Raw genomic sequence first — 11,380 nt, 5'->3', positions numbered from 1 at the left:
GTATCTTCCCGTCCAGAAAAGGCAGCAGAGTATTTTCATGGCGTAAATGGCGAAGCAGTGAGCGGAAGTAAGAGGGACCACGAATGTCAAAGTAGAGCATGCAAGGCTTCGTTTTTGAGTAACCAAGAGTACAAAAATGTCAGGCAGCAGTTTATTTAGGATAGTCAAGCAAGCAAGATTAATCAGAACCAACACATTAAACAGAATACAGGCCTGCGGATATGCGAAGAAAGTCGGTGAGTAAAGAGGACATCTACTGTCTCCACTCGGTGATGTGTGTATTTTGTTGTAGCAGCCCAAGATGCGTTCATTCACCAGTCTAGCATTCTACATAGCTTTCTTTTTTATCAATGTTATTATAACAATTATTCGTTGTTTCTTTTATATTTAGGGTCAACAGTTTATCTCAATCAGTATGAATACTGGGATGTGCTAAAGAAAGTTCAAATATGAATGTCCTTTTCTTTGCAGCGGCTAAAGGGAAAGGTAAAGGCATGGTTAAAGAGGAATTTAAGGGTCCAGAGGTATGCAGAGACCCTGTTAGACTGACTTCTTACGCTGTAGGCGTCAACATCTTCAAGCAAGGTGAAGATCCTCCACTGAAACCCCCTGAGCAGTATCCAGAGTGGTAAGGGGGGCTTCTCATTTTCTCATTTCTTTTTTTACCATTTTTCTTTATTAGGTTATTAACATAACTTGTATCCATTACAAGGTACATATAACCCCAGCTTTACATTATCATAAAAATACACACATACCAAACAGGTGTTATTTCAGTATCAGTAGACATTAACTTAAAAAGTGAATTACCATAGCAGCATATATGAACATTTCCAGGGATATTTACAGCTGATATTTTGGCTACAGAAATCTGCCTATAAATATTTTCCATATGAACAAATAAGTAAGTTGAGTTTTAGGCTGGACTAACAGACCTACATCTTTTTCTGTTTTCTTCATCATTCCTTAGATTTTAAAGTAAAATATATTCTAAAGACAAATATTTGTTAATTTGTTCATCCTCATACTTAAAACTGTGTATGTTTTTAGGTTGTTCCAGTTGAACCTGGGACCCCCCAAGAAGTTAAATGAGCTAGAGTCTGACTCTCGGGAGTACTGGAAGCGTCTTAGGAAGGAAAACATTTGGCGTCACAACAAACTCCATAAAGGGAAGAAGTTTTGAGACTTCACTGGACTCATTTTTTCTGTATGTTGGATATCTCGGTGGTATCTCAGTGGAATTGACTGCCCAACATGGTCCGTGTTCAGAGGCAGAATTTAGCTATTTCAATAAAATGCCATTTCAACTAGTCTCTGCTCTCTATCTACTTGTTTTCAATCTCTCAGCATATTCTTTGACCCTCTTAGTATGTACATGATTCTTTTACAGCAGGCAATATTTATCCTGTAAACCTTGACATTTGAGTGCTTATTTTTTCATATCTTACTTTATGTGAAATAAACACAAAATTAACCTTGTCTTAAAATTGTTTTGTCTTGTTTTGAAATCACACGGAAAAAATGACTTGTCATAGTTCTATTAAACCTTTTCACTTTTGTTTTGGTTTCAGACTTATAAATAAATGTTTAAACGTTCAAATGTGTGACATTGCCTCACCCTTCCTCATGAATCTATAGAGATGGATTTATTAACTGCAATTAATTAGTATAAGTAAACAGTTCACCCTGTAGTGATTGAGTATGTGTATTAAAAAGGTTACTAGGTAAAAAATCTAGTAGAGTCAGTGTTAATTTTCTGTACGAGTTGGATCCAATAAAAGTCGTTGTTATGGCAACGCCTTATGCAAATGATCGAGTCTGCCAGAGATGGCCGAAATGAGGAACCGAAATGAGAAGCAATTTATCAAGGGAACTAAATCGCGTAAGACTGGAAGATCATCGGGGTTTAAAACTCACCAGGAAACTGTTCTCACGTAAAGGGTTCCTCTTCCAGTCAACAGGTTTTTTGTAAAAAGTTTGCATCTTCAAGCCGGTAAGTTCAAACTTATCTCTATAATTTATTACAAGTAGTCTACATGGCGGAAGAGAGACGTGGTAACGTCGCGGTATTTGGTTATGGTGTGAATAACTTGGTTATTTTTAGAGCTTCGTGGTTTAGTCAAGTAAAGTAAATCAAAACACCTGCTTTTGGCCTACATGTGTACCCTTACGGTATGCTTAAAGGTTAATTCTCTGAGGCATTGACAACAGTAGAGCCTGCGGCTATTTATAGCCTATATATTTTGTAGCATTGTGGAGTAATAGTGCGAGATTGATTCAATAGCTTTCATCCGCTTCACTCATCGCTCTGAGTCTTAATCTGGAGAAACCATTGCTCGGTTCACCAATATACGTGTTGAAGAAAAATTACGCTAAAGACCAACTTTTAATGCATCAAATTAAGCTTTCATTTGTGTCCCTCAGGGTTAGTTGGCGTCACACGAACATGGAGAGGCAGAAAATTAGTATTGGTGCTTTAACTGAAGAGGTCCTGAAGAGGTTGTCTAACATGTTGGACAATTCAAACCGCGGATGGAGGCAGCTAGCCGATGCTGTGTCCGAGCAACCGAAATTCCGCTGCAGGTGAGACACTGAAGGCATCACGCAAAGAAAGCACTCGGTAGCCTATCGAGCTCCGAACATGTCCTTTAACACTGCCATAGTTGAATAACATATTATAGGGCTTTCTTTTGATGCATGGGATGTTTGGTAGTTTTGATTATCAACAGATTTGGCCCTCTTTAATTTTGGACATTTTTCTAAGTTTTTCCATGCACACTAAAAACTCCTGGGTTAAAACCAACCCAATTTGGGTTGTTTTTAACCCAACCTCGGGGTAAAAAGTGACTGGCACTTTCCTGGTGTTATTTTAACCAGGAAAAATGTGCTATTCATTTAACCCGGAATAATAGGTTGAATAGTCAGCCCAGTAGTTGGGTATATGTATGTTGGGCAATGTTGCAGAGCACCTTGTCTGTATGTGACTTTATCTGAGATTCAGGGGAAATTATAGTTGCACATGCTTCCTGTGTGAGAGCTTCTCAATATCATTTAACACATCTGGGAGCCCTATCTCATTACTGCGCACCACAATATGAAATTAGGAAAGCATTCAGAAATCACACATTTCCACCAAGAGCCCTATCTCTCAAGAGCAAAGTGTCCTTTATAAACCCTTCCTGGATCTAGACGGTGATCCGTATCAGCTGATTACTCCCTCTCTGGTGGGGTGGAGACATGGGGAAGCTTAGCAAAGGCTTTGCCTCTTGTGGAAGTCTGATAGAGTCAACTGATCTAAGCTCTGCCCACTGGGATCTCCAATCTAGGGGGATGTGTGGGCAAAATTCCCCTTCTTGCTCATGGGCAGTGTTAGTTTTGTTGGATGATGCCTGTTGTACAGTCATCCCTTTCTGTTGGATGGTTATTGTTTTTGACGTTGGACACATTTGCTCAATGAGTGAAGTTATCCACTGAGTTAGAGTTTGCACTTTAGCTCCTAAAAGATGCTTAAAGCATATTCCTTTTCAGTATTACCTTGCTATGAGGTTGACTCTCTGATTTGTTCTTCTCAGAAACAAAACGCCTTGCCACAGATTTTTAAGATTTACTGCAGCTCTGTCAAATTGTAAAATATTTAACACTTTCAAAGGTTTAGTTTAACTATGTGTAGTATGTACCAATATAGACATTTTGAGAGTGTTAAACTTAACTCTATATGAGTTCAATTAACTATTTTGCTGTGTATTTAACTTTGTTATAGAGGTGTGACATTACCTGAACAACCTGGTTGAAGATCTATTTTCTTGTTGATGTTACCAAAAAGGAGAGATCATATTTTATTGTACAGCTCCTCAGTTGCTATTCAGTACTGAAAGTAAGCTATAAATTAAATACTTTTTACTTTTACTCAAGTAGACCATTACTTTTTGTTTTATCCAAGTCCATTTTAACCAGAGTGACTGTACTTTTACTTGAGTACAATAGTTGTGTACTTTTTCCTCCTCTGTCTATAACTAGCACTTCTCTCTGAACCCTTCCCTCCTTCAGCGAGAGAGAGTTGACCAGCTGCTCTCTCCAGGTGCTGAGTGCCCAAGGCAGTCCAGGACGCACCCTCCTAGCCTGGCTGGCTGATCGCTCCTGCCCCCTGGACTTCCTGCTCCACTGCCTGAGGAAGATTGACCACCAGGAAGCTGTGCAGTACCTCACCTGTTCAGGTAAAGCAGAAGTGATAAATACAAATTTAACAGGATGTTTAAAAGAAATACCACTTTGTAAGTAAAGGTATGCATGGGAAGAACTTGTTTCCCCACATTGTTCTTTTTAAACAATAGCAGGATAATTTTGATGTTACAAGAAATGATTGACACTCCTAGGTAGTGATCTAACCATTTAATTTACAGGATTAGATAGCTCGTGTACTTTATTTAGGATAAATTACATGTTATTTATAAGTAAAGCCACATGCAAAATTTTCTCAAAACTTCTTCATATTTATATGAAAAACAAAGGGTGTGTTTAAAGACATTAAGAGTTATACTAATTTTTAAACTTTGATACAGTTTAAGTAAAATCAGACAATGTTGACATGCCTGTTTTCATACTGTGGCAGCAAAAATATAATTCCTATACACCCTGAATTGGGTATTTACTTCTTTGAAAATTTCCCAGAGTTGCAGAAAAAACTCTTGGACAGTCGAAAAATTGCTCTTGAAGCAACATTTATGTTGTCATGTAGTTTTGACCCTTTGTTTCCAGCTGATGGATCAGGACCCAAGAGTGGGTCGCAAAGCCATTCCAGGGTGTGCCTGGAAAAAAAATATGTGGCAGAAAGTCCATGATATGCTTTTATTTTGAAGGAAATGTCTTCATCTCTTCACCCTGTTACATTTTTTGTTCCATTCCATGTCCAAACAGCCCAATTTTACATTAAAAATGTTGGTTATGATTGGAAAATGTAAGAAATTTGGGTCACAATTTGTCATTGAGGAGGCTACTGTGGGTAATGATGCTAAGACAGTTGAGAACCACTGGTTGAGACATTGTGCTCAGTTTTCTTTCAACCTTTGATAGACTCATTCCTTTCCTATGTACCTTTTTTTGTAAAATATATGTTTTTTTAAGCTTCAGTACTAGACATTTGATACTATCAATCATTTAAATCAAAGAAAATCCATCTCTTAAACTCTGTGGAAGTAGTGGAAAATTTCAAAGCAATAGTTGAGTAGTTGTTAGTGTACAAACATGCTCAGTTTGTTTCTTGGATTACTGCAAACCAATTTTCATTGTTCCAAGACTGTCATAACTTTAAACTTGAGGATAATTTTTATCATTATTCACATGTTCAAGCTTGTTAAAGAACCATGCCATGGCTGTTTACATTTTTCCTTTGTGTGTGTATAGTGTTAGAGCTGATACAGATCACAGAGCAGCCTCAATCCAAGCAGGCCACAGAGGGGAGCAGGGTGGTACTAACCTGCAGAGCCTCTGGTCCTCCTGGACTTGGCTACCAGTGGTTCAAAGGCAAGGAGGAGGTCGGTCCAACATTCTAAATATGTTAATAAAAAGAGTGGCCATAAAATTCTAGTGTATATATACACTGCCTTTTAAACTTGATATTGTTTTTAATGTGGTAACGTCATAGGTCATATTTCCTGACCTACTTCCCTGCAATTAAGTGGTTATAAATATTGTTATGGATCATGTTTTAGATCTTGGATGAGACAGGAAGAACACCAGAGCTTGTTCTGTGTCCTTTAGCTGCAGCCCACCAGGGTCACTACATCTGTCGAGTCAGTCACGGAGAAAACTTTGTCTTCTCCCTATGGGTTCAAGTTCGCTGCGTCCTCTCTGCAGGTACATCCCCTCTCCTGTGTCTTTTCATCTTATTTGCTTCATTTTATATGATCGCTTATGGTATAAATGTTGTAATCTCAGGCTGCAGCAGCAGTTTGTTTCCAGGCTCAGTGAGTGGACTGCGGATCACCCTTCACCCTCAGCCTCAGGCTGTGTCTGAGGGCGACACTCTTGTCCTGGAGTGCAATGCAGAGGCTAACCCTCCTGCCCAGTATGAGTGGTATCACAACACGGTGGCAATTACACAAAACAGGACACGTTCACTCAGAGTGAGTGTTTTACAGAGTTTGCCATAATCTGTTAGCTGTTTTTTTAATCAAAAGTTAAAATAGAGGAAAAGCTACAACAAAGACAAAATAATGCACTGTAAAAGTTTTATGCAAAAAATACTAAAAAGGTCAGCAAAGGGTGAAGACATGTTTATTATAAAAAAATAACAAGTCTATTTTTCATCATCATCTCCACCTGTTTTCTTTCTATAATATATCAACATGTATCAGCAGAGATGAATCTTATAGAAAAACAGAGTGATAAAAAAAGGGTATCACTTAGAATCAGGATCAAACTTAAATCAGGATGTCTCAAAGGTATCAGTTTAAAAGAAAAAAGCAGTATGTATTAGCCATGTGCAATTAATGTGTGACGTCTTCTTGTGTTTTCCATAGATCCCGTGTGTGACTACAGCAAATCGGGGAGAGTACAGATGCAAAGTGTTTAATTTGTATCATGAGGTGTGGAGTGATGTGGCCACAGTCAGCATCGGTGAGACTCAGGAACATTTCTTTTTGCTGCATTCAGAGTCTGAAAATTGAATCTTAGAAATGTAGCACAAATTTCATTAAACATTTTGAGGTCAGAGTGTCACTGAAGCAAAAGTGGAGTTCTGTACGATGAATAACTTCCGGTTTTGAACTTTTACGCAGGCCCTAGCTCCATCACTGAGGCCTCCTGGGAAGAAAGCCATCGTGGCCCAGGTATTCTTGTATTGTTCCAGAGTAAAGAAAGGAACTTAATTTTATCTAAAGTTCCTTCGTCCTTTTAGCAGCATGGTATCACATCTGGATGTGTGTTTCTGTGCATTACTGGAGGAAAAAGAGTATCTTGTAAGCTCTTTGTGTGTTAAAGCAACTAATCAGCAGCTGATATTGATAGGTTGTGAATTTAAGTCATACAGTCAACAGGCCTGCACAGAAAATTTACTGTGCTATCTGAAAAACCCCAGTGAATGGTTCCTCCCCACATGTGATCTATTTATGATGTTAGTGCATGTGGGTTGGATCAGTAGCATTGGTGCTATAGCATCCTGGTTGATAAGCTTCCTCAATTTGAAACTGAAAAGTTTGTTAAGTGATATTGGGTCTGATGCTAAAAATGTTTCATTGTGCCACTTTTTAACACCTTTCACCACTTTCTCCCCCATTTTCGCCACTTACAACCCTTTTCTCCACATTTTTGTCTTTTAACCTGTTTTAGCCACCTGTTGTCACTTTTAACCTCGTTACAGGAGACCACAGAACCTATAGACCAGGAGCAAACCCATTACAACAGGCAGATAGACCAGCTTCATCAACCAAACAATTCCATGGTGAGTTTTGCCCAAAATCATGTAGAAAAGTATATGTGAAGACTTAAGCATAAAAATGAATTATTTTTATGTTGCTTTTTTGTCCTCCTTCACAGCAACAGACAAAGTTGCTCTCCTGATTGGCAACATGAGCTATGCCCACCTCACTCAGCTGAGTGCTCCCATTGCTGACGTCCACGAGTTGGCCAACCTGCTCAGACAAATGAACTTTAAGGTGGTTTCCCTGCTCGACCTCAACTGGCAGGAGATGCACAGTGCTGTTTCAGAGTTCCTTCTGCTGCTCGATAAAGGAGTCTATGGTTGGTCACTTCGCCATTTATAACAAAGTGCCTTGTCTCATATTGTATTTAAATCTGTTTTTTAATATCACTTAAACCAATCCTGTGCGCTGCTCAGATTACTTCTAACCAATCATTTATATATGTAATTTCCCAGTTTTGTATGTTTTTAATGCAAAGCCAATAATGACACTTTGTTTTCTGTTTTTTTTTTTTCCACAGGCTTACTTTATTTTGCTGGTCATGGTTATGAGAACTTTGGCAACAGTTTCATGGTCCCCATCGATGCACCGGGCTCCTTCACATCAGAGCATTGTTTGTGTGTGCAGAATATCCTCACCAGAATGCAGGAGAAAGAGACAGGACTAAATGTGTTCCTTCTGGACATGTGCCGCAAAAGGTGATCATGTTTGTTTGAAATTTAGGAATAGATATATGAGCTTTTTATACAATGCATGCATATTTATAACTCATGATCTCTTTCTTTTTAGAAACCCAAACGATGATGTCATTGTACTACCGGGACTGCTCAAAGTGACAGCAAATATTGTGTTTGGATATGCCACGTAAGTTCCTTGTCAACTGGCACATTCATTCTCCAACTGTATTAGTTTTGGATCAATCCAGTGAAGGAAACACTAAACAGTCACGTTTGCCCCACAAGTTTTGTCTAAAGGTGTTGCTCACATGTAGCTTCTTGTGTTCAGATGTGCAGATGCTGAGGCATATGAGGTGAAGACTGAAACCATGTCAAATGGCATCTTCATCAGCTTCCTCAAGCGGAGAGTTTGTGAAGATGAGAAGGTCACATTCATGCTTGACAGAGTGGCCGAAGGTATGTGAAGCATAAATATAAAATGTGAGGTCTCTAATTTTGGCCCACTTTTGATTTCCACTAGTTGGTTATGCAATAAGTCATTCCTGAAATGATAATTGCATGGGGCCTTTTGATATTATTGTATGCTAAGGAACAGTTGAATTTTCATCCAGTCCAGTCTAATCCAGTCCATTTTAGTTGAATAGCACATCTCAAAAAAAGTTACATTTACGAAAGAACTGCACAGTTATTAGAACCTAAATCAAAATTGAAAACCACATTGGACAGAAAAAAACATTAGGAAACATAAAAACATAAGAGCAACAAAAATGCATAAAACTAAACAAAAAAGTTTTTTCTAGCCAGTCCTCTTACCCTATTGTATGGAGAGTGTAGAATTATAGGGCCTGTATCTGATTGTCTCTACATCTTTACATTTGCTCTCAATCTGCTTACAATTTGCACTATTTCTGATTTAAGCCTCAGTGCCATTATTTTCATAGCTTAAATGTTCCTCTCTTGAAGCTCCACAGTGTTTGTATTGTGTTTGTTGCCTCGACATGTGTTACTGACACACCTAGAGACATTATTATTGCTACTACTTCTGCCAGAGTTCTTCCTTTATGACAGCTGAATATCTGTGAGACTTTGTATTGAGCAAACCACATACCGCTCATATCATGTTACAGCACTTACAGGTGATAGAACATACCTACTCCGACAACACTTTAGGGGTATCAGCAGAGTTTTTTATTTTTCTAAACCTTTATTTAGCCAGATAAAGACACATTGAGATCAAGAGCTCTTTCACAAGGGTGACCTGAGTGACTGACATACATTGTGTATCTGAATATTGTTCCGTCTTACTAGATATGGGTCGTTTTGAGATCACCAGAGGGAGGCAGGCTTTGGAGCTGCGCAGTAATCTCTCAGAAAGACGTTCCCTCACTGACCAGATACAGGCCTCTGAGTGTTCTGCCTCACAGTCAGCTCGAAATCTGCAATGGGCTGTTGCTCATGGTACTATTTTATTTTAAACATACACCTAAATAAGCTTTAATTTAAAGTGTTTTTGATGTTTCTAGATTACTTATTATCAGCATGAAACTGCTATTTTTTTTTTTCTTCATAGACCTACCAAAGAGCCGCTGTCTGCAGTTTGACTGTGGTGTGAAAGTGCAGCTGGGGTTTGCTGCAGAGTTCTCCAACGTCATGGTCATCTTCACTCGGATACTTGAGCAGCCCAGAGAAATAGTCTCCTGCTGTGCTCAGCTCACTGACTTCCCTGCGGTGTGTAAATTAAGATTTTATGACGAAAAGCACATGCATTCCCTGAAGACTTTATTTGTTATTGTAGATACTTTTTCACTGTATGTTATGTTGCTTTGGCAGGATGTTGATGTTGATCTGAAGAGGAGTAACCAGGAGACTCTGCTTGAAGCTGGCAGTTTAATACTGATTGACGAAATTCTCCCTTCACCAGAAGTCCCCAATCTCTACACACGTGTTCAAAGCCTTCAGAGACTCAAGGTTAGAAACTCACTGTTTTATCATACATTTTCTTATTGGGGTTTGGATCAGAGTGAACTTTGATGCTTTTATTTGATTGAATAGTGGATAGAATAGTAAAGCAGGGCGAGAGTGGGAAATGACATGCTGGAAAGGAGCTAAAACAACAGGTGCCTGAATGGAGGACTATAGTCTCTTTTTGTAGGGAGTGACATTGCCACGAAGCCCCTTGAAAACTAGAAGATTCATCTCGAGAGACTATCCCTTCAATAAATTTCAAAATTTCAATCTGCACCCTCAAGTTTGCCTTTTTCTGTTAGAGGAGAAACCTGATCAATGTTTATGTTCCCTATGGGTTAAAGAACTGAGTATCCATTTATAATTTTTCCCCAAGCATGAAAACTCTGCTGAATGAATTTCTACTGTCTTTACAGAGGGAGCTTACGTTCACCGTTTGCCTCCATTTCACCTACTCCAACATGGATGAGGAGGTACAAGAGAGGCAACCAGTGACCGTTGGAAAACCACTCGTCTCGAAGCTTAACTTGCATGAACCACGACCTCCCCTCTCCTCCTCCTCCTCATCATGCAGCCTTGACTCCTTCAACTTTCCTGAGCGCTCTTCCCTCACAGAGGCTTTGGCCTCTGACAGTTCATCAAACATGTGGTCGAATGATGAAGCAACTGGCATACAGTCAGATGTCATCAACTCTTCATCTTTATTCAGAGGTGCTAATGTGCCAGAGGAGAACAACAGCTCAGAATTTTTTGACGGACCCAAACCTCTTGTTGCCTGTAAAAGTTTGCCTCTCAGCCAAGGGAAAGAGAAAACCTACAAATTCAGTGACATGTGCAATTTTCATTCTCACTAGGATAATAACACTGTCTCATTTACTTCCACCCACTGATAAACTGGAAGTACATGCCATGGTACTTATAGAATTACAATTTTTGTTATATTCTTTTACATGATAATGTATTTTCAGACTTTGCTGATCAAGAGTAATGCATGCTTCCTTTAAGGAATAAGAGCTATCTGAAGTTAAATAAATGGGTTGTTGAATATCTACATTTTTGTGTAGCCTATGATTCTTGCACAGGTTTTCAACCCTCAGAAGAAGGGTGATAACAGTTTGGGATTTTTATTTAATTTTATTTTTGGCTTTAAATTTCATTTTAGTTTTACTTTTTTACTTAGTATTTACTGCTGGATTTATGATTAGTTTAGTTTTAATTTGTGCAAAGGCTTACTTTCAGTTTAGTTTTTATTAGTTTTAGTTTTTTTTTTTTTCCCAGAAATATGGGGTACCTGTTTGGGGTGGGGGCAAAAAAAACAAA

General features: G+C 38.7%; 2 protein-coding genes across 5 annotated transcripts; both read left to right on the top strand.

Moving 5' to 3' along the window:
- The first annotated feature begins 38 nt into the window (after positions 1–38).
- On the top strand, positions 39–1,479 carry mrpl54 (mitochondrial ribosomal protein L54). Its single transcript, XM_041791800.1, has 3 exons — positions 39–236; positions 472–628; positions 1,051–1,479. Exons 1-3 carry the CDS (start codon positions 137–139, stop codon positions 1,181–1,183), a joined length of 390 nt encoding a protein of 129 aa, XP_041647734.1. The 5' UTR covers positions 39–136; the 3' UTR covers positions 1,184–1,479.
- Positions 1,480–1,841: 362 nt separating this feature from the next.
- On the top strand, positions 1,842–11,091 carry malt2 (MALT paracaspase 2). Of its 4 annotated transcripts, XM_041790456.1 has the most exons (17): positions 1,844–1,993; positions 2,425–2,583; positions 4,048–4,214; positions 5,401–5,531; positions 5,709–5,853; positions 5,935–6,122; positions 6,519–6,615; positions 6,777–6,827; positions 7,358–7,438; positions 7,534–7,737; positions 7,939–8,116; positions 8,208–8,282; positions 8,424–8,551; positions 9,404–9,553; positions 9,666–9,823; positions 9,926–10,063; positions 10,477–11,091. In XM_041790456.1, exons 2-17 carry the CDS (start codon positions 2,447–2,449, stop codon positions 10,912–10,914), a joined length of 2,466 nt encoding a protein of 821 aa, XP_041646390.1. In that variant the 5' UTR covers positions 1,844–1,993; positions 2,425–2,446; the 3' UTR covers positions 10,915–11,091. The 4 variants fall into 4 exon arrangements, with proteins under 4 accessions (XP_041646392.1, XP_041646391.1, XP_041646389.1 ...); XM_041790455.1 differs by having other exon boundaries at positions 1,843–1,993; positions 5,709–6,122; XM_041790458.1 differs by lacking the exon at positions 2,425–2,583 and having other exon boundaries at positions 1,842–1,993; positions 4,048–5,531; positions 5,758–5,853.
- The last annotated feature ends 289 nt before the right edge of the window (positions 11,092–11,380 follow it).

This window comes from Cheilinus undulatus, linkage group 7, assembly GCF_018320785.1.
Source record: "Cheilinus undulatus linkage group 7, ASM1832078v1, whole genome shotgun sequence".
NCBI lineage: Eukaryota > Metazoa > Chordata > Actinopteri > Labriformes > Labridae > Cheilinus > Cheilinus undulatus.
The sequence above is the reverse complement of the archived record's forward strand: the minus strand, read 5'-3'. Positions and strand labels throughout refer to the sequence as shown.